The 23,679-nt window shown below is 36.2% G+C and overlaps 1 protein-coding gene across 4 annotated transcripts in view; it reads left to right on the forward strand.

Annotated features, from left to right (window-relative positions):
* Positions 1 to 23,679, forward strand: part of USP47 (ubiquitin specific peptidase 47) — a 102,428-nt gene that overhangs the window by 15,165 nt on the left and 63,584 nt on the right. For 2 of the 4 annotated variants that reach the window (XM_008178925.4, XM_065594854.1), the window contains 8 exons: positions 1,115 to 1,174; positions 7,266 to 7,469; positions 8,533 to 8,646; positions 10,647 to 10,785; positions 12,595 to 12,691; positions 15,660 to 15,805; positions 17,037 to 17,116; positions 18,058 to 18,207. In XM_008178925.4, coding sequence (XP_008177147.1) covers positions 1,115 to 1,174; positions 7,266 to 7,469; positions 8,533 to 8,646; positions 10,647 to 10,785; positions 12,595 to 12,691; positions 15,660 to 15,805; positions 17,037 to 17,116; positions 18,058 to 18,207 — 990 coding nt within the window. The remainder of the gene's footprint in view (positions 1 to 1,114; positions 1,175 to 7,265; positions 7,470 to 8,532; positions 8,647 to 10,646; positions 10,786 to 12,594; positions 12,692 to 15,659; positions 15,806 to 17,036; positions 17,117 to 18,057; positions 18,208 to 23,679) is intronic. The other 2 variants (XM_008178927.4, XM_065594855.1) reach the window with 2 other exon arrangements.

Here is a 23,679-nt window from a genome sequence, read left to right on the forward strand (position 1 = left end):
TAATACCATGATCTGGAACATAAGACCTAAGTGGCAGTTTTCCATGTCTCCATTGTATCAAGAAAAGGGGTCAGTTTCTCAATAACAACGAAGTACCGTATATACTCGTTCATTAGCCCGTTCGTTTATAAGCCGACTCCCCAAGATGGATAAGTAAAAATAGCAAAAACTGTGTGACCCTTTTGTAAACCGACCCTATATTTCAGGGGTTGGAAAACTTTGTCAGGGTAAGCTGCTGGCGGGTCGGGACGTTTTGTTTACCTGGAGCATCTGCAGGCACGGAGCCCCTCAGCTCCCTGTGGCCACGGTTCGCTGTTCCCAGCCAATGGAAGCTGTGGGACTTAAGGAATTAGTTCGCTGTTAAACTGAAACATTTTACCAAAAAAAGACTTAAACTAGCGGCATCATCTGATGTAGGTTTATAATATTCATTTATCAAAAAACTTGTCATCTATTTATTCAATTACTTATGCTATGTTTTCGAATCTTGTAGTATACAATATCTTTTCTTGCACAAGTTGTGATTAAGATTTTTGCCAACCAGTTCACATTAACTGAAATTACTGCTAAAGAAAATATTCTAATCTGATATGAACCCATGTTAAATTGACTAATTTAATAATATATAAATGGAGTAATAAACTCTGAATTAAAAGCCTATATTCTGATCTGGTTACTTAAACCAGTCAAGCAAAGTTATCAGTGCCACTATATGAGAGAAATAGTTATTGTAAAAAGGCAAAATAACAAGTAGAATTACATTAATTTAAATTTATTTACAGAGGTGGATTATTTTAAACTGATATTTTTGCGCTCATTAATTTTTTTACTTTGTATAAATAGCATATCATCACTTATCAACATTTTCCGAATCCTATTTATTCTTTTAGTCTAGGAAGTTACACACCTTAAATGTAGAACCAAATTCTCTAGCAGAGTTTGCCCTGTCAATTACAGTTGATTTGGAAGATTTAATTTTTTTAAATAAACTTTAAAAAAAGATGTGATAAGAAGCTGATATCCACTTTGCATACAGAATAAACGTTCTCTCTGCAAACAAAACATCCATACTTTTTTAAAGCATTATGATTTGTTATTAATTTTGTTTTTATAGGATATGTTTTGGAGTTGCAGACAAAGTCTCTTTGATGAAATGAAGAAGAAATTTTCACAGGTGACAACTGAAGTCAACTATTTAGAGTGATAACCAAGATGCATCATAACAGCATGATACTCTAGCTTTTGATTAACATGAGCATGAATTACTTAAATTCTTTGCATGTTTTATGGATTTAAAAAAACTCATTACATGCAGTCCTAACAATAGAAGCTTTGATATATTTCGTTCCACTCTTTAATTATATATGGTCCCTTATGAGCATCTAGCTCCTTTTTTCATTTTTACCACCACAAAGAAATAAGAGCATGGCTCTGATAGTCTGAAACAGTTTAATTGGATCGTATAATTGTTGATTAAAATTTAAAAGCATGGGTTGTAAACACTGACACAATCACATAGGATCCTATATCTAACACAATAAATTAGAGACTTGTGGCTCCGTATGCTTTATAACTTGTCCACAAACTTGAAGGAGAACTATGCTGTTTGCTCAAGCCAGCCATCTAAAAGCTTACAGCATAAAGTAATAAGTACTTGTCATCATGAATAGAATAGAATTTATTTTTATGCACCCTCAAACACCAATTTGGAATTGATGTGTTTTACTCTGTACTCCCTGAGCCACCAGTAGTGCCCTCTGATCAGGTCCTCTGCAAGAGAACCAACTGTGCTTTGCTAGTTGCTACTTTCTACTTTCAATCTTCCAATGAACCAAGTGTGATGCCTCAGAGATAGATAGTGCAGAAAGGGGGAAGTTGTGGGTTGGAGAATGGCCAAGAGACTGTCCTGCGGATTATTGTGTGGGGGCACAGATGGGAGCGACAAGAAGAAGACTCTCAGCTGGTGAACTGTAAAGTGGAATTAGTAGCTCTACTCCTGACACTCTGCCTGTGATTGGTGATCACTTTTAACCATGTGTTGCAACGCATCCAAAGATGCTAGCACAGAAATTATTGAAGCTCAGTCTGTTAGCCTACATTTTTGTAGATATTTAACACTGTTAATACCACCAGCTGGCTCTTGATCTTCAGCTTTTCCTACAAGCGGGAGTTAATTGGGTTACAGTGTATGCTCCCTGTCCTATTCCATGAAGTTAGAACTCATAAATGTAAGCCGGGCTGCTTGTAGAACATCAGCGAAGGCCAAGGAAGTCAGGGAGATGAGCCACTGAAGCAGGCTGCAAGCCTGCTCTCTTCCCTGGCACACAGTGAGAGAAAGTTCTGTAACTGGCCGCTAGGACATTGTGGCAGTCAAGGCTCAGAGTGTGGTGCTGAGTGCTTAGAGCACATAGTGGATAAAACCCATCCTAAAAACAATCATGACTGAAAATCATTAAATCTGAAGTCATTGTTTTCAACTATGAGCCTTGGGGGGGAGGAGGAGGAATGGACGGCGAGGGTTTTTTTTTTCCATGGGATTAGAATAAATCAGTGCTGCTATACAATTTGGTCCCATGGTGCTCCATGGTACATGGTAGCCTGTCACTATCCCTTAGGGATTACAGCTAGGCGAATGAAGCCACATGATCCCATCTGCATCAAACCACACTCAGCCTACCAGTTAGATGAATGTGGACCAGTGGATGAAGTGAAGAGAGCTGTATATCTCAGAGTAGCATAAATCAGTTGGAGCAGGATTGTTCTCCAGAATAGCAATTCTATTCTATGTGCTGTTCTCCTGATATTGCTTTATCTCCCACAATCTGTGGAAAAACTGGTATTCTGTTGAACTCCTTTACTCTTTCTGTTGTGTGTAGTTTACATTCCAGCACAGTTGCAGTCTGCTTTCTCCTCCTCAGAGAGTTCAGTCCATAAGACTGGCTTTCTCCAGAAAGGATGAAATGATTGCAGATTTGCTGGAAAATATGCCTTCTACCTGTGAAGAGCATGTTTTCCTGTGAAGTGTTCTGCTTTGAAGAATGCATCCAGCATGCCTACAGACTATGGGAAGCTTGATTTCTAATCTGAGAAAATTCACAATGGAAAGTGAGCCCACTTAATGTAGAAGTATTACTTACTCTTTTCACTTTCTCTCATATTGCTTTATTTAGATGATTTAGATAATTTAGATAGATGCCTCAAACATTTATTTGGAGAAGGCTACAAAAATCACTTCAGCATTTAAGGTCTCCAGTATCCATATTGGCATTGTGTGTTTTCAGGCACTCTGGCTGTTGCTACAAGCCTCCTTCCTTCATATAAGGCTCAGTGGTATAGACCCTCTTTACAGAGAGTACAAGTGTGATATACTACTTCAGTTGTTTGCGTGTCTCTTACTTTCATGTATTACAATGCCGTTTGTGTGGAAATAGAATTATCTATCAGGTCTTGCCTGTAGCTCTCCATCTGGCAGGAAAGGACTGTTTGTACTTTGGGGCCTTTGTGACCCCCTTCTTCATTTAGTTTTCTTGCTCTTCTCTAGTTCAAGATAGTTAGTTTGTTTTTTCTCCTGTGTTATCAGAGATAAAATGGTGCTTAGAGCAATATGTACTAGTAGTTTTTTTAGCCAAGATGATTTACTCAGGCAACTAACAGAAAGTTACTAGATCACAGGCCTTGGTTCTCTTGGGGGACTTCAATCACCCCGATATCTGCTGGGAGAGCAACACAGCAGTGCACAGACAATCCAGGAAGTTTTTGGAAAGTGTAGGGACAATTTTCTGGTGCAAGTGCTGGAGGAACCAGCTAGGGGCAGAGCTGTTCTTGACCTGCTGCTCACAAAGAATTAGTAGGGGAAGCAAAAGTGGATGGGAACCTGGGAGGCAGTGACCATGAGATGGTCGAGTTCAGGATCTTGACACAAGGAAGAAAGGAGAGCAGCAGAATATGGACCCTGGACTTCAGAAAAGCAGACTTTGACTCCCTCAGGGAACTAATAGGCAGGATCCCCTGGGAGAATAACATAAGGGGGAAAGGAGTCCAGGAAAGCTGGCTTTATTTTAAAGAATCTTTATTGAGGTTGTAGGAACAAACCACCCTGATGTGTAGAAAGAATAGTAAATATGGCAGGCGACCAGCTTGGCTTAACAGTGAAATCCCTGCTGATCTTAAACACAAAAAAGAAGCTTACAAGAAGTGGAAGCTTGGACAAATGACCAGGGAGGAGTATAAAATATTGCTCAGGCATGCAGGAGTGAAATCAGGAAGGCCAAATCACACTTGGAGTTGCAGCTAGCAAGAGATGTTAAGAGTAACAAGAAGGGTTTCTACAGGTATGTTAGCGACAAGAAGGAGGTCAGGGAACCTAGTGACAGAGGATGTGGAAAAAGCTAATGTACTCAATGCTTTTTTTGCCTCTGTCTTCACGAACAAGGTCAGCTCCTAGACTACTGCACTGGGCAGCACAGTATGGGGAGGAGGTGACCAACCCTCTGTGGAGAAAGAAGTGGTTCAGGACTATTTAGAAAAGCTGGACAAGCACAAGTCCATGGGGCCGGATGCACTGCATCTGAGGGTGCTAAAGGAGTTGGCGGATGTGATTGCAGAGCCATTCACCATTATCTTTGAAAACTCATGGTGATCGGGGGAGGTCCCGGATGACTGGAAAAAGGCTAATGTAGTGCTCATCTTTAAAAAAGGGAAGGAGGAGGATCCGGGGAACTACAGGCCAGTCAGCCTCACCTCAGTCCCTGGAAAAATCATGGACCAGGTCCTCAAGGAATCAATTTTGAAGCACTTCGAGGAGAGGAAAGTGATCAGGAACAGTCAGCATGGATTCACCAAGGGCAAGTCGTGCCTGACTAACCTAATTGCCTTCTATAATGAGATAACTGGCTCTGTGGATGAGGGGAAAGCAGTGGATGTGTTATTCCTTGACTTTAGCAAAGCTTTTGATATGGTCTCCCACATTATTCTTGCCAGCAAGTTAAAGAAGTATGGGCTGGATGAATGGACAATAAGGTGGATAGAAAGCTGGCTAGATCATCGGGCTCAACAGGTAGCGATCAATGGCTCCATGTCTAGTTGGCAGCTGGTATCAAGCGGAGTGCCCCAATGTTCGGTCCTGGGACCAGTTTTGTTCAATATCTTCATTAATGATCTGGAGGATGGCGTGGATTGCACCCTCAGCAAGGTTGCAGATGACACTAAACTGGGAGGAGTGGTAAATATGCTGGATGGTATGGATAGGATACAGAGGGACCTAGGCAAATTAGAGGATTGGTCAAAAGAAATATTAGGTTCAACAAGGACAAGTGCAGAGTCCTGCACTTAGGACGGAAGAATCCAATGCGCTGCTACAGACTAGGGATCGAGTGGCTAGGCAGCAGTTCTGCAGAAAAGGACCTAAAGGTTACAGTGGACGGGAAGCTAGATACAAATCAAGTAGCCTTTTTGGCAACAAGGGGACAACTGCATTTTGGGCTGTATAAGTAGGGGCATTGCTAGCAGATCGAGGGACGTGATCATTTGCCTCTATTCGACATTGGTGAGGCCACATCTGGAGTACTGTGTCCAGTTTTGAGCTCCACACTACAAGAAGGATTTGGAAAAATTGGAGAGAGTCCAGCGGAGTGCAACAAAAATGATTAGGGGGCTAGAGCACATGATTTATGAGGAGAGGCTGAGGGTACTGGGATTATTTAGTCTGCAAAAGAGAAGAATGAGGGGAGATTTGATAGCTGCTTTCAACTACCTGAAAGGGGGTTCCAAAGAGGATGGATCTAGGTTGTTCTCAGTGGTGGCAGATGACAGAACAAGGAGTAATGGTCTCAAGTTGCAGTGGGAGAGGCTTAGGTTGGATATTAGGGAAAAAAAATTCACTAGGTGGGTGGTGAAGCACTGGAATGGGTTACCTAGGGAGGTGGTGGAATCTCCTTCCTTAGAGGTTTTTAAGGTCAGGCTTGACAAAGCCCTGGCTTGGATGATTTAGTTGGGGATTGGTTGTGCTTTGAGCAGGGGGTTGGACTAGATGACCTCCTGAGGTCCCTTCCAACCCTGATATTCTATGATTCATTCCAAAGTCATTCAGCAAATAATGCCTGTCCGAACTCATTTTACAGTGAGTTTTGCAAAAGATCGATTCTCTTGAAGGTTCAGAAGTTTTAAAGCCAGCTCTCAAGATTGTTGTAGGTTGCAGATCTTCTGTTTTACTGTCTTAAGAACCAATAAGGTGGTGAGCCTCTTGTCTCATGGCTAGAACTTCGGATGGCTCTCTTAGGCAATTATTTCTTTACCCTCTGACTTCCCAAAAGCAAGCAAACAAACAAAAAGTTCTCATTCCCTGTTAACAGGATTTCTGCTATATAGATTCCCTAAAGCAAGTTTAGTACTATAAGAAAGAAATAAAGCAGAATTGTGAAGCCAGTTATGTGGATCATTTACTACTAAACCATTAAGTGTGTGTGTGTATATTTTATTTAAAAATGAAAGAGCAAGACAGTTGCAGATACAAGTTTGTCTATGATGGGAGTCCCAATTTTTCTCTTATTTCATTTTAATAAAAAAAATGTCAGAATGTGTTTTGTAAATTGCAGAACTTAATTATGCAGGGACAAATAGACCTGAACTATAACCTTGCTAACTTTCATTTTACTACTGAATACATCTGATAAACATTGGCTGAAAAATGTATGTAAATTAGTAGAACTGTTGAGTTCTCATGTTCCTTTGTTATTTTTACAAAACATGCTATGTAAAATTACTATGCTGTGATGTTAGCAAGGCTAAACCTAAACTACACTGATTAAATGAGCAAAGTACACTTGATCCAGTATCCTTGCTTTTATTGTTTGCTTTCTAATTGTAAAGTTCAGTAATTTTTCTTCTTAAACATACCTAATTTCTAGTACTTTAGAACTCTGATTTTTGTTTGTGTTTCTGATGACTGATGTCTAAAATATGTTAAAACATACATGCATAACTGTGAAAAGACTAGTTAGGATATCTTTAGGAGTTTCTAGCACATAAAAGCTCTACCATAATTTAGCTAGCATGAGAATTGAAATTACAGAAGAACCTTAGCTAGCACGTGCCATGGCATTTAACATTGATTTTATACTTTCCATGCTTCTAAAATAAAAATTTAAATCTAAAATTTGCAAAATGTATTTGTTGTAGTTGGTGTTGTTACTTTACAGATATAGGAATTGTTTTTTTAAAAAACGCTCCTTTTAACCAAATGAATAAGTTGCCTGCTCTGATTTCAGATAGAAAGTGCTGCTGATGAACCCAGAGTGCTGTGTATAATACAAGATACTACCAATTCTAAGACTGTGAATGAACGTATCACTTTAAACCTGCCAGCTTCCACTCCATTGAGAAGGCTGTTTGAGGATGTGGCCTCCAAAGTGGGCTATGTTAATGGAACTTTTGATTTAGTTTGGGGAAATGGAATCAATGTCGCGGATATGGTAATGGCAAACATTTATTTATTTATTTATTTATTTTAAGGAAAAAAGTTAGGTGATAAAATGAACCTTTGTAAAAGTTTTTGTAGAACAGTACTTGCATAATGTTTTCAGTATTGTTCAATGTTTTCAAATCTTCCCCTTGCATCTAGTTCCCATAGTGACCTAAGACCTGGGAAAATTTATAATCAAACACAACCAAGCAAGTTAATGATGTTACTAGACTTAAATCTGAATTTCTTTTTGTTTTTGTTGTTTTAGTTTAGACTATTTTGTACTGTCAGGTGTATTCTAGAAGGAACAATTACTGAACAACTAATTGACAAGTTCTTAATATGATCATTCATATAAATCCCGCACTGGCACTCATTCTCCATATGTGTTGTGTTTTTTTTTTTTTTTTTTTTTTAATAAAAGAAACATCAACAACTAAATCAAGGGGTAGCTCGGGGAAGGGATAGCTCAGTGGTTTGAGCATTGGTCTGTTAAACCCAGGGTTGTGAGTTTAATCCTTGAGGGGGCCATTTAGGGATCTGGGGCAAAAATTTGTCAGTGATGGTACTTGGTCCTGCTGTGAAGGCAGGGGACTGGACTTAATGACCTTTCAAGGTCCCTTTCAGTTTATTTAAAAAAAAAAAAACCCCAGGGTTCTGAGTTCAATCCTTGAAGGTGCCATTTAGGGATCGGGGGCAAAAATCTATCTGGGGATTGGTCCTGCTTTGAGCAGGGGGTTGGACTAGATGACCTCCTGAGGTCCCTTCCAACCCTGATATTCTAGGATTCTGTGACTAGTGGTTCAACTCCTGAATAAACTGGCCAATTTGCAAATAAATCTTAATCAAAATATTTAATAAATGATTTATTCACTGGTTTCTCTTGGGGGTAGTTCTTTCTGAACTCCTAGGTTTATACTAAAAGCTGCTTATTTCGTAGATGGCAAGGCTATTTTCTTTTTCACTGTAGTATGATAAGTTATTTGAAGCAATATATTTAGAAGAAAACTTACTGAACTGGTTCAGAAAATCTTTGATTACATATAAATGTGTCTGATGTTTTATTCTTACAGACTCCTTTGGATCAAACCAGCGATAAATCTATTCTTGAGGCTGGTTTTGAGGTAGGGAAGAAAAATTTTCTACATTTGACAGATAAAGATGGTGAACAGCCTCATTTAATGTCGGTAAGCCAAAATTGATATATTCACCACATTTATATTCCTTTCAAGCTTTATCAGAGAGAAAATGTGTCTATACCTTATTCTTGTGACAAGCTTACATTATTGTTCTTTTTCTAGCCCTATTTGTCATACGGACTCTCAAAAAAACTGTCAGTGCAACTCAATTACATGTATTACCTGTTTGTGTCCCTGAAGTAAAAATACCAGTGATAAAAAAATAGTATGTTATTTTCTGTTACTGCTTGATAATACTTGCCAAATTATGTTCAATATTATATAATCAGCTAAACTTTGATTATATAAAGACAGGTTTTAACAGTATGGACTTAATAGTATCCCAGCCGAGTGTAAGATAATTCTGCATACTACATAGGATCTTTAGCAGCAAAGGTGTAACTACAGCTTCAGTTTTCTAGGCTTGCATTTTTATTTATTTTGTAAAAAACAGATTAAACACAATAAAGGTTGTTACAATCAATTGTGGACTGCCACAAAAATATTTGAAAGTTCCTGCTGAGTGAATTTTAGAATCCAAGGAAGTGAAAATAGCAATGGTTTATGTGAGCCAGGCATTGGGTAGGCTAGCTACATAAAAGATTTAGTATGCTGCTCTGTCAGCGTTTCCTTATCCTGACCTGCTGAGGCTTTCTTGAGCAGATTGTCTTTTGTGCCAAATTGGTTTTACAGTATGAAAATATGTTCAGGATAAGACCCTCAACTCCCTTTTTTTGTGACCAAAGTCAGAATTTGAATCCAGACTGGACAGTTTCCATTTTGGAGGAAAATGGGATGGCGGAGTGTCCAACAAATTGCTGCTGGTTCTTAAAAATTGTTTTTGTGTTTTAAGTATATATGTGCCCAAAACATTGGATTGGTGCATTTAAAAAACAGGAATAAAAATTGTATGAAGACTTATTAAACTAAAGGATTACCAACAGCTACATATAATAACTTCCAGTGATTTGAGTTTCTTAACAGATAAACCACAGAAATGAAATGTGACTTAAATCATCGCCATACAGGCAGTTAAGAGCTCTTACTGGAATTGTCATCCTTATTCCACCTTGAGCCTAGGTTATGACGGGGATCTCTGAATAGGGAGAACTGGTAGCAAACACCTATATTTAAGTTGCCCGACGCTGTCTATTATAGAAGATTCTTGCAGACTTCTTTTTTCAGAAGCTCTGATGTCTCTGTTTCCAACTAGCTTTTGAAATTCAGCAAGGGGAAAGAGCTCTGGCTAGGGACTTGTTTCACTTAAAATTTTGTTTTGTTTTTGTTGAGACAAACTGTTAAAAATAACTATTTCCCTACTGTCATTTGTGTTCATCAGGAAAATTTCTGGTAGTATGTTAGAATTAAAAAACTTTACTCTGGGGGCTCCACACGTGGAATAGGAGCCAGTCTCAAAGCTCCCATGGTAGAATTGTTTGCTGTGGTACTACAGGTTCAGGATTCAAACCTTACTGATGATGTATAATAGGGGGATTGTTACAGTTGTGCATAATAGAACTTGTTTTAGTTCTTTCCAAAAAAAAACCAAAATAACAAAATCCACATATCTAACCCTGGCAATTGCATACAAAAATGTAGTAACACTTTTTGTTTGCAAAACTACTTTAGTTGGCAAAATCAAACACTTGAATGTTAGGAAATGCCTGATTTACGATTGCCTGTGCAACCTTAATTTTTTCCCTCTCATATGCGTATGGCATTACAATAATCTTAATAAACTGCAGAGTCATATACTGTTGTTTCCACAGGACACTTGCCTCAGTAAGTGCACAGGATAGACTCACAAGGGGGCAGAAATAAGGTTACAAGGGCAACTGTAAATCCGGCATTTCATAAACTTTGAGTGTTTGACTTTACAACCTAATCTTTTAATATGGGTTCTTTTGTGTGAGGTATATATTGGTTGAGTTTTAACTTCTTCTTTTGTAAAAGTTAGTTAGGTTAAGTAAATTAATTTTTACATAAAAATCAATGTATTCATATTTTAGGAGGAATCGGGTACAACAGACGATGGTAATCAAGAGAGGTTTATAGGCCCTCTACCAAGAGAAGGCTCTGTTGGTTGTACCAATGATTATGTCTGTCAAAACTACTCATACTCTTCTATCCTGAGTAAATCAGAGACAGGTATGGTATTTTGTAACACCTTGTTTTAACCTGTTTAATAAAGCAACACTAAGTGTTAATTATTTTAAAATAATATTAAAATTCTTCTTAAGTAAGCAGGATCTTAATTTATTTTGAAGAGGAAAGAGCCATTTATTTTAAACGCATTAAAATGTTAGAATATTCTTTTATCTACTGTTGATAGTTCTTACCAGATCTGTCTTTGGTAAAGGGAGAAAAGTATCCCCTTCTTGGTCTATAATATGATTGCAATGTGTGTGAAGAAATGTTCCTTCAAAAGCAGGGTTTTTTTGGTGGGTGGTTGGGGAGGGAATTGCTTGGTGCCAGTGTGCTTTTAAAGTTTTAATCCACAACTGCTTTTGAATTTCTTGTTATTCCCAACACTCCACCTTCCTTAGACCCCAATTTATAATTTGGTTTTGACAGTACTGTTTGTGGGATTACAGTACATCTGTTCCCTCTTTTTCATGCAGTTGTGTGTTCAGCTGGTAGTGTAAATCATGCCGTAAATACAAATGGTAATCATATGTTGTCCTTTTATAGGCTATATTTGAAACTTTTCTTGATTTATGACTCCACTGAGATTAGTGGTATGATATGGCTGCAGTAAACAGATCTTCTTTTCTCATTAGTAGTTGGAATTTAGGACTATTATTGACCTCTGTTGTTGAATACCGCAACGCTGATAGGATGTAAACATTCACATTATGGCAGTCCTGCTGGTCCAGGTTTTTTTTTTTTTTTTTTTTTTTTTTTTTAATGTTGGGGCAAGAAATTGTGCTAACTGATGTCAAATGTTTTTATCCAAATACAGTTGTGGGAGATAAATAATCTACAGTAAGAGAACAAATACAATATAATGCATATATCCCAATTTTGAACTCTTTTCACAAAAACTCCTGTTCATTGCGAAGGGTGGCTGCCTTTTGTATTATGAAAAGGGAACTGTACCCAAGTATTCCTTTTCACTTAAAGCTGCAGAATACAGAATTAAATGTAATAAAAGCAAATGTCCAAATTCATTTCTATGTCACAGTATGCAGCAATATATTGAATTTTTACTTTGTCCCATATATGCTACATGGTTTGGAGAGAACTGGCCTTAATGCCACTTCAGATAGTTTCACTCCCCATCTCCCTTTAAACTAATCAAACTTGTTACTGAATTTAGTAGTAGTTTGTAGCTATTTTTATGGGGGGGGGGCAGGAGGGGGCGAGTAACTTTTTAACATCTTAGAGAGAGACAATAAAGGTTATTGATTTGTTATTAATCAGCACAAAGTGCTTTACAGATGATGGCTTAGGGAGTGATTACAACAGTTAAAGTTGCTATTTTGCTTTTAATTACACCAAACTCTGGATTTTTTTTTCAGTCTCAAGTGTAAATTACCTTCTTGATGTAAATCATTAAAAAAAAAAAAATAGGTTATAGCTTCACTTGTGCCCATGTTAGTAGTACCTAGTAAACTTTGAACATTTAGTTTAATATTAATGAATTATCTTTTACAATATCATTAAAATGTACTCATGTGGTTCAAGGAAATTTTGAGAAGTTGAATGTCAAATGACTTTTTAAACTGTACATCTTTAATGCTGTCCCAGTTTGAGCAATAATTAGCACATCAATTCATGCAATGTCTTCACTTTTTTATACTGAAAAATGTGTTGTTTTAATGACATACCTGCATGTGGTGGTGTTTAATGTTGCTTCTATAATCATTCTTGTGAGTTACATATTTAGTTTTCTTCTGTCAGGTGTGGAAACTACTTTGTGTTTCCAACTCAAACTCTTATTTATATATTTTTTAGGCTATGTGGGATTAGTAAATCAAGCAATGACTTGCTATTTGAACAGCCTATTGCAAACACTTTTCATGACTCCTGAATTTAGAAATGCATTATACAAGTAAGTATTTGTTTTATATAAACAAGATTGTATCATTAATATTGACATCTTAGAAAACTAATGTAATAGACTTCTATCCTGCCACAGATATGCAGGCATGGCATGTGAATTTCTTTCATGTTACCTCTCGTGTTTGGAAATGCAAATGCATCTAAACTGCAGTGGCAGTTTTGGGTGTGCAGGGAGTGCAGTTGTTTCCAAGGTGGGTAGACATAAGGAACAGGGGTTGTAAGGAAAACAAGGAAGGAACTTGCCTCAAGAACAAATTTCTTCTCTCCTTTTCCTTTTTATATTCTAGATCAGGTTCAGTTACCTGGCTACCTAGAGTTTCAACCATGAACGGAACCTACAGCTGTTCTTTGTTCATACTTGTTGTAATCTCCCCAGGCACGTAAAGCCAGCAACACATTTTTGTTAAGTTACATCTACAATCACCTTATTTCCAAATAAAACCCCTTGCTCTTTTAAGTATTGACTTTTGTGCCCAGGAGGAAGCTTTCTTGGCAACTGGCCTATAACTGTGGAATGTGGCTCAAGAAGAAATCAGAGTGACCAAGAACCTCTACATCTTCAAGTCAAAATAAAATAGAGAATCTTCAGCTTCCCTCCAATAACTTGAGCAAAATCACGTTTAAGAATACCCCAATCAAACCCAAGAAGCCCTAAAGTCACTTTAAAATTCTGAGGAAATGAGAGCAACACAGGGATCTTCTTGTGTCACTTTAATTAATTTGTAAAAAGTTTGGATACCATGATGATGGCTGCAATATAAGATATAGATAATGCTTAAACATTTTTGCCATTAAATGACACTTAAGATGTTTCTTTGTGGTGGGTAATTTTGATGTAAGCATCCATCTGTGACACAGTAAAACGTGTTTTATGATCATGCTTTTTCCCATTAAACTGAATGAATGGTTTCTTTGTATGGGATTGTTTGAACTCCCCTGGCATATTATGTACCACAAGGTGAGCCGTGGGCTAGGATGGTTCTCTGCTGTGGTTAATGGACATCCATGGTACAATACAATTTCCCCAAATGTAGATGGAAAAACGTGTTAGACAAGACCTACTATTGTTATCTAAAGGTCTAGTGCACCTATATCCAAATCAGGCATGCCTAAGTCTAATGTCTAGTTTTTCCTGTAGGGTAGATGAGTCCTAAGCATAAAAGTACATAGAATTAAGATGATAAAGTTGTCATTCATCTGCTCTTTGCAAAATGGTTTTTTTAGCTTTCTTCTAATCCTGTATATCTATCTTCATTTATATTGAAATCTATTTAAAACATTTAAATTACCAATATTTGATAACATCCAAATGTTTAATAGGGAATGTTAAGATCTTTTTAAAAGAATTTATAAACGTACAATCATTACATTCATAATGCAGGCTTTTTAAAAAATGGCCTGAGTACCATAAATGTTAAATCCACACTTCATTTGGCTTGACAATTTCAAAAACTGAAACACTTTTGTATGTTGTTTAAAAAGAATAAATACGTAAAAGATGGACTAGTGCATGGCCCTTGAGCATTTCAGATCAAAAGTAACTGTTTTGCAGACATATTTAGTTTAGTATTAAAAAGCAATCATGATAGTCTTGTCACAGAGGACAGATTATTAAGCAAATGTGCAAAAGTTGTTGTAAAGCAGAGATATGCACATTATAGTTTGAGTATATGCTATCTTAGTTTAAACTTGCAAAGCACATCAGATATAGAACTATAGCTTTTGACCTATGAATACCCAGATGCATTGCTTACAAACTGTGTGGCAAAGATTTCAAACAAAGTTGACACATCCAGAGAACACAGAATAATAGAAATGTGGGGCTGGAAAGTCATCAAGGTCCATTCCACTCTCCAACCCCCTTTTCTCTCCCAAATCTCTTGGTCATCAATCTGTCCCGCTGTGCTGAGGCAGGGCTAAGTATACCTAGACCATCCCTGATGGTGTTATCTAACCTGTTCTTAAAGCCCTCCACAGACATTGATTTCGCAACCTCTTTTAGTAACCTGTTTAAATACTTAACTATCCTTATAGTTTGAAAATTTGTCTAATATCTAACATAAATCTTTCTTTTGCTGCAAATTAGGCCTATAACTTCCTGTCCTACCTTCAGTCGACACTGAGAACAAACAATCTACATCCTCTTTATTACAGCTCTTAACATATCCTTTTCTGCGCTACTGCTGCCCAACCAGCTATTCCCCATTTTGTATTTGTGCATTTGCTTTTTCCTTCCTGAGTGTATTGCACTTGTCTTTAATGAATTTTATCGTGTAGATTTTAGGTCAGTTCTCCAATTAATCAAGGTCATTTTGAATTCTAATCCTGTCCTCCAGCATGATTGCAACACCTCCCAACTTGGTGTTATCTGCAGATTTTTATAAGCATACTCATCACTCTAATGTCCAAGTGAATAGTTATGGACCCTTGCAGGACCCACTAGATATATCCTCCTAGTCTGACAGCAAATCATTGATGATTACTCCTTGAGTATGTTTTTTCAGTCAATTGTGCACCCACTTTATAATTTCCTTTAGACCACATTTTCCTGGTTTGCTTTCAAGAAGGTCCTGTGGGACTGTCAAAAGCTTTACTAAAATGAAGATAAATCATATCTACTACTTCCCCCTATCCACTAGGCCAGTAACCCTGTCAAAGGAGGAAATTAGGTGGTTTTTGCTTGCTTTGTTCTTGAAAGTGTTGCTTGTGTCCATAATAGCAGCAGTTAAATCAGAGATTCTGAAATGATTGACAACTTTTATTTTGGTACAGTTTCTGAGAGAGGTTTATGAAACCTGGAGAAAAATTTGATTTTCATTAAGCAAACAGAGCATCAGTTAACTCCTACAATTTAGTAGACATTTAAGGACAAGATAATTTCGCCTAACTTAAATGCTATTTTGTGAAATGAATTGCTTTAGAAGGGAGTATTACTCAAATATTTTATTTGTTAATAGATGGGAATTTGAAGAATCTGAAGAAGAGGCAGTGATGAGCATCCCTTACCAGCTTCAAAGACTGTTTGTTTTATTGCAGACCAGCAAAAAGAGAGCAATTGAAACAACAGATGTTACACGGAGCTTTGGATGGGATAGTAGTGAGGGTAATATTTGATGTTGGATTTTATTATGTGGAAAATTTAGAATAATTGTAATAGCTGTTGTTGTTTTCTGGCTAGTGCTCATTCAAAGGACACTAAACTGATATTGGTGGTGTAAAAAGACCTCTGTTCATACAATTTTAAAGGACATAAAACTAAGTTCCAATAAAGTAGTTTAAATGGACACTTCATTTCTAAAATTGCTTTTTGTTTTGTAGTGTGAGGCAAATGAATGAAAATTCATCTTAGATTTCTTGAATTTTTATGGTCAGAGTCCATAGAGTGAATTCAAACTTTTAAATAAGTATTTGAGATCATTGGAAAGATGTTAGTTTTGCTTAGAAGCTTTACATTTTTCATTTTTATGTAGAGTTTTAAGATTGATTTCCCCCAAATTATTTTTAAACTTTTTTTTTTCCTCGCAGCTAGAAATTAAGTATATATTTCTGGCAAAAATCTTTAAATTGGAATTAAAGTTGTAAATATCAGTTATTTAAAGGAAATCCCCTTTTAAAAGATAATGTAGCTGTCTCAGAAAACAAAAATCAACCTAGAAATGCAAAGGTTACCCGTAAACAGAAAATAATACAGAAAATTCCAAACACATTAAATTTGAGGACACACAGTTGGTCACTTGGACAATGTAATTCTGCCCTATGCCCTGATGATCTTCTGCACTTTGCACGTGTCCCACCATGATATGAGATGAGACTTTATTTGCCTTAAACTTTCTGGGGAAAAACCTAGGTGGATTTGTTTTAGTTTTGGGGAAGTGTGGGTGAGATGTGTCAGGTTTATAATGGAAGACTAATTCTATCTTAAACTGTAACTATGCAAACAAGCACCTCCATATTGTTTACATGTATATTCATACTTGTATGAACATATGCTCAAAACGTGTCCTTTTTATTTATATATATAATAAATAAATAAAAAGGACACGTTTTGAGCATATGTTCATACAAGTATGAATATACATGTAAATATATATATTTAGACAAGATGTATGCTAACTTTCTTCATTTTATGATTTTAGAATAACTTAAGCCCTAGAGGGAAAGTTTTTACAGTAAATCATATCTTAGGCATAGGACTTTGACAGTACCCTCAAAACTAAATGATTTATTTTAAACAATATATATAATCTATAACTGAGCTATAGAAAATATTAGAAGGGTGTGAATGATTTTTTTTCTTGTTTTCACTGAATGAGATTAATTTTACTTTATACCAGCATGGCAGCAGCATGATGTACAGGAGCTTTGTAGAGTCATGTTTGATGCTTTGGAACAGAAGTGGAAGCAAACAGAGCAGGTAATATACCATAAAACTTCATCTTTCAGGGAAAGAATGTTGGAGGAATGTTGTTTAACTCTGTCTTCTAAATGTAGTGATGTGGTAATTGTTTTGCAAGACAGTTGAAAATCTGCTACTGTCTTTTATCTGGGGCAGTGGTTGACTTACTGCATGCTTGAGTGTGATTTATTTGTTGAGATTGGTTTACAGATTTTATTCTTTTAATTGAAGTTGTGTGTGTAAAGGTCTAAGTCCTGGTCGCAGTGAGCTGGATCCTCAGGTTTGATGTGCACTGCAGAGGGCAGCATAACTGACCAATTGAGGGTTTCCCCACTATGGAAGAAATTCCTAGGTACCCTTTAGCCAGCATAGATGGCTCTATTCAGCTTCCCTTTCCCTGCCCTAGATAAAACAGGAATGGCCATGGCCAGAGCATTGCTGCATACTATGGATATGCAGATGGTGTACTCGCCCCTTCGGGAGAATCATTAGTGGGGAGTTGCAGATGATTCCTTTGTAGTACCTTCCCCTGACCGGCCGCCAGCATTTTTTTGAACACAGACGAGGACTGAAATAATATAATTGTGATTAAGTAATAAGAAATAACATTATTTTACAACTTTATGTTTACTTTAGAGCATTGCTTTATATGTAGAAAGCAGGAACCACCGTGATGATAAAATTGTTCTCTAAAATAAACATAAGGTAGAAAACAGGAACCATCAGGACATTTTATTGCCCAGTAGCATGTGCTCTGAAGTGTGCATTATTGCACACACACACTGATTATAAAATATGTATTAAACGTGAAAAATATACAACTATGATCGCTCCCTCTTCAATTAAGTGTAAGGAAAAAGGGATGTCAGTGTAAAACTAAAGAAAAGGAATATTTTGTTTTAACCTTTTTTAGATGTTGTTTCAAACTATGCCAAAATAAATCTCTCCATTTGTTTTAGGCTGATCTCATAAATCAACTGTATCAAGGCAAACTGAAGGACTATGTAAGATGTCTAGAATGTGGCTATGAGGGCTGGAGAATTGACACTTACCTGGATATTCCATTGGTCATCAGACCTTATGGCTCCAACCAGGCATTTGCTAGCGTGGTGTGTACTCTTATGCTGACAGCTAGTACATCCATACACACATAGAATACATAATGCGACAGTGGTATAATTTCTTACATGGTAAGTATCATCCTAGATACTCCATCTTGGGGTGTTCGTCTTTGTGCAGTGAACCAGCTAGCAAGTTCTAGAAGATTTTTTTAACCCTTCAATGAGTCCTACTGGTGCATGTATAAGGGGATGGGAAATGCAGCTATTCTGCCTTGAGGTTACAATAATTTATTATTTTCTTTCTGATAGAATTTTCAGTATTTGCCCAAGGTATCTCTTGTGAAAACACTGATGTTCTTTTGATTGACTGGTGGTTTTTTTATTAGCACTTCTATTGCTTTTGTTAGCACTGTTGGAAGGTTTAGTGAAAGAACAGGACAGCTACCTACTGAAATTTGGTTACTAGTTTAATCTCTGTGTTGGTTTTTATAATTTAAGAGTTTAAAAATAACCCGTCCCTTATTCATTTGGCAAGCATTCTGTAATTCTAATGATAAAAATTCCATTATGCCTCTATTTTCTTTATTAATACTTTTGCACTGGCATTAGTGATATTGGCAAATGTATAAAATGTAGGGAATAACATTTAATCACCTTCTTTCCACAAGAAAAGTAATTTGCATAATGTTTCATACCACTGTTGTGGTTTTAAAAATAAATACTTGATGGAATTATTAAAAATGGGTGATAAGTCAAAGAATTTTTATCTCAGAAATATTGAATATTTTAAAGCAATGCAAATATTAGGGTTATAAATTGCTTTATATTTATTTTATTATTTATTACATTTATTTTTAAATGTTAATGTTCTCCCTTGTATTTAATGAGTTGGCACTGTTGTAAAACGCTAACATAATTCTTTCAATTTCTTAACAAAAGAACTGCTATCTCTAGGTTAGCTACCAGTATAGCTTCAGTTACAAAGGGCACTTAATATTTTAAAGCTTTGGATGTCAGTCTTTAGGGTAATAACTAGGATTAGAGACATTCATCATATAATTTTAAAAATAGGATGGGTGTAAAGAAAATTTTCTGAGTGCCTCTCAACATTTTTCCAAATTTTGTGGAACTTCTTACACCTAACTGGAGGTGCATTTGAAATTGCAGTTTTAAGATGTTGCAGACTTTGGTGTGTTAAATGGCTTTCTCTTTCATTGTTTTTTAAACTGTATTTCAGGAAATTTTCAATAATACAACAAACAAGGAATTTTCTTTTTTGCATTTTTATTGATACAGTGAATAGAGACTTTATATATAGACTTTCTAAATAGAATACACACACACACACACACACACACACCATTTTTAATAATTCCATTAATCACTGACTCTTCTTTTGAGTGGCGTCCTTAAGTCTCAAATTATTTAGTTGGGGATTGGTCCTGCTTTGAGCAGGGGGTTGGACTAGATGACCTCCTGAGGTCCCTTCCAACCCTGATATTTTATGATTCTATGATATTCTAGAATTATTTTCTTTGATAGGGAAGAAGTCTGCTACAGAATATTATGGAAAATTAAAATATTTGTGTCTCTTTATATATAAAAACAAATATACAGGAAGCTTCACTTAAGTACTTAATGATAAATATTCAGATTAGTTTAAATTACAGTTGATATTTCACAGCATTTGCTAAATATCAGTATCCATTAGACAATGAGACAAGCTAGTTCAAAGCTTTTGTGTTGAGGTAGTTACATGGTTGCAGTTTGTGTTTACGCTCCATTTATTTGAGCTATTTTATAATTATGCGTACTTTGACTATGCAGTTGATTCTCCTCCCTGTATTTGTCTTGTCTGTAGCAGATGTTGTTTTAGCTTTGTAGTCTTCAACAGTGGGGAGATATGGAGGATACTGGCTTTTGGAGAAGGGAAAAATCGCCTGTTTCTAAATGGAATTCTCTGAAGGTAGTATCCTCCATTGATCCACAGATGATGATGGTTCAGTAGGTTTAGGTAAAAAGGCAATGAGAGAAAGAGATACAAAAAGGTTCACACATGCGCTAATAGGGCTTGTGGAAGGGAATGTAAAACTTTTTAGACCTTGCTAGTCAGCTCCTAAGGGAACTTGCAGCAGGCGACACTACCCAAGATAGGGGATCTAAGGAGGATACTACCTTCAAAGAACTCTAGTTAGAGGTAAGTGATTTTCCATTACTTTGAAAGAGAGATAATGGATGTACAAGATATAAGTAAGGTTATTATATAGTATGTCAAATAAAGTTTATTATGCCACTGTTTGCTATAGTATACTACATAAAAAGTTTAAATATGAAATTTTGTGTGTGAAATTTTTGTGAAACAGAATATTGGAGAACTTCCAAGAGTTATGAATAATTACACTTCCTTTTTGCCTTCTTTTCTAATCAAAATAGAACTTAAAACTATTCTAAATTTTCTGTTTTCAATTTGATACTGTCCTTAAGGTTTGCAGTTTGAAGAAACCTTATTTACTTTTCTGATTTTTTTTTTTTCCTTTGGTTCATTTCATGTAGTATAGCTTTACATTATTAATGCATGTCCAGGGGACTAGGGCTTTGCTAGCATACACTCCAAGGCCATCTAAATCAATTTAATAACTTTGCTTTGTTCAAGGGCTTAAATTTAGAAAAAGCATATACATATAAATTATTAAGAATTTACATAGATCTGAGACCTCAGTAACTAGTTGTGTTGCGATATAGGTCTGATATCTGACTTGTGATTTAGATCCTGAAAAAAATTATAGACAGACAATGGAAAACAAAAAGTCGCCTATATTACAATATTCAAGTTTAGAAGTATATTTTCTGTTGATGCAAACGGCTGTATGGACAACAGGATTAGACAGTGAAATTATCTGGCTATCAATAGAACAGTATAGAGCTGTGTTCTCAACCTGGGGGTCGCAGGATGGGTTTAGCAGGGCTGGCGTTAAAGGCTAGGAAGCAGGGCAGCTGCCTGGGGCCCCACGCCACAGGGGTCCCCTGCAAAGCGAATTTACATGTTTCAGCCTTGAAGCCTCCAGCTTAAGATAGGGGGTCAGAATTTTCTGTAGTGGGTGGGTGTGTGTGTGTCATAATTGTTTTAAGTCCAAAGGGGGTTGCCAGTACAAAAAGGTTGAGAAACACTGGTATAGAGGAGCCAAAAGAAGATTTGGTATTGAGGCTGAACTATTGTCTCAGCCCTAGATGTGGCACACTAGGAGTAGGGCATTAGATAAAGATTCTCCATACTGCTTTCCCAGCAGATCTAGTCTTGAGAGGTATTGAGCATCCTTTGATTTTAGTGGGAGTTGTAGGTGTTGAGCACTTTTGACTCCTCTTTAGAGACTGCAAACAAGGATCTTGTGATGTCAGCATCTGTCTAAAGAAGATGTATTCAGCCCATCATCTCATTTTATATAAGCATAAACAGCTATCCAGTTTTAATGACATTGCCATTACTGACCTGGCTTGGATTTTAAGCAATGATAAATAAAAGGATAAGTATCCCATTACCCATCCTCTGAGCTTTCCAGTTTGCTTTCCATTATATCTTTAGGTTAGCAAACTCTTGTTTTTTTTTTTTAGTTGCTTGTGTAATTTGGGACATTAATTAGCCACATGGACTTTTTATTGATTTTTAGATTAATGAAATAATACCTATATACACTGACTGGCTTTCCCCATAGATTTATATTTGTAGCTCATTTAACTGTTTATAAAAATTCTACTTCTCATATTCATAGAGCTAAACAAATATTTACAGTAATCTCAAATCAGTGGCTATCAGATGCAGTAGATATACCATAATGACATTTTGTGAAAAATGGAAGCTTATTCAAAGTGCCTTTCTATCTCAGGCAATGATGAGATTGGATTATTTTTATTACAATATGTTAATGTGTAAAGTACTATGATATTCAGCACCATAAAAGAACAAACAGTGATAGCTTGGGATAAAATAGACTACTTGAAAACTTTTTAAAATATTTTGGTTTTCATGATATATTAACTTATGGTGTATGTGGTATCAATTTTTTTAACGTTTAAAATGTAATAGCTACCAGGTTAGCTAATATTTCCTCGTGGATAAATTGTCTTGCTCTAAAAGTACAGTTACTGAAAGTAGGGGTCATATGATGCCACTCACGCAGTGAACCACACAGAAACAACGTTATACCAATAGTTAATTTTGTTGTTAGTGAATTATAACTGAATAAGAGAGGAGACTGGTCAATATAATAACTGGAGTAGAGAAGATTTATACTAATCATCATAGGTAACTTTGATATAAAGACTACGCAGTGGAAAATTGGAGGAGAGTTGGAAAACTTAGTATATTATACATACAGTACATCAACAGTGCTTACATATATGATACAAGTTGGAAACATGATATATATAATAATAGTGAAGTTTTTAAATAATTCCAGTAGACCATAGGTCAAAGTGCATCTCACTATCTATTCCTGTGGTAAGCAATGAAATCATTAACAAGAATACATTACTGTTCATGATATTTCATTCAACTTTTGGAGGTCCATAGGAGCATTACCTGTTTTCTCCATAACACAAATATATTCTAGTATGTTTCCTTGTTGACTTGCACATCGTACCGAGTCTACGTAAACTTTACATAACCACTTATGCTCATCATTCACACGTCATTCGTTTGTTGAGGAATGAATTGCAACATTTTTCTTTTATATTGTGAATATATTTTTATAGAGACTGTTGCTTGTCTCCTATGTAACAAACAGCAATTATTGGAATAAAATAATTAGTACCAGAGAAAGATTTGTAGTAGCTTATGGAGAGGTTTGGTAAGATTCCTGGCTTGCATTTATTCCACAAGCAGTACCTCCATAGGCCATGTTTTTGTTGTCTTCTAAGTTTGGTATTCAACATGCTGGCTGTTGACTTGTTTTGCTTTCATTTAATTTGTTCTGAATTGTTAAATTGTTAGCCAGTCCAAAAACCCCACTGTCAAAACACAGCAATCCCTTCTTAAATGAAGACTTACAATTTATTTACCACCTACTGATTTTTATCTGCTATATTTTTAATATAACTTCCTGCATATAGTAAATAATCTCCCAATCTGTTAACATTTTGTTGCCTTTAGATTAAAGGCATTCTGCAGTTTTTAGGAAGTAAATATATAGAGAGTTTACTTTAGGCTCACTAAAAAGTTTTGACATGTTTAAAGAGCCTTCCTGCTTCAGAGTTGTGATTATCTTTTAGGGTTGTTAAGAAGTGATCTATTTTTTTCCTTTTTCTATTTGTGTACAAAAAGAGTGAAGGATGGTAATAACTAACTTTCTCTGTGCAATCTCTCTGTGAAATTTGGCACATTTCTCATTGGTGAGACATTGTGGTCTGGAGAACAGTCCTTTTGTAAAGAGTCTCTCATCTCTTACAATAATAACAATTTTTGTTCATATGGAAAAAGCAGGGCTATAAAACCTTTTGTTTTGTTATTTGTTCTTAGTGCTTCCC

Source organism: Chrysemys picta, chromosome 4 (genome assembly GCF_011386835.1).
Source record: "Chrysemys picta bellii isolate R12L10 chromosome 4, ASM1138683v2, whole genome shotgun sequence".
NCBI classification, from domain to species: Eukaryota; Metazoa; Chordata; order Testudines; family Emydidae; genus Chrysemys; species Chrysemys picta.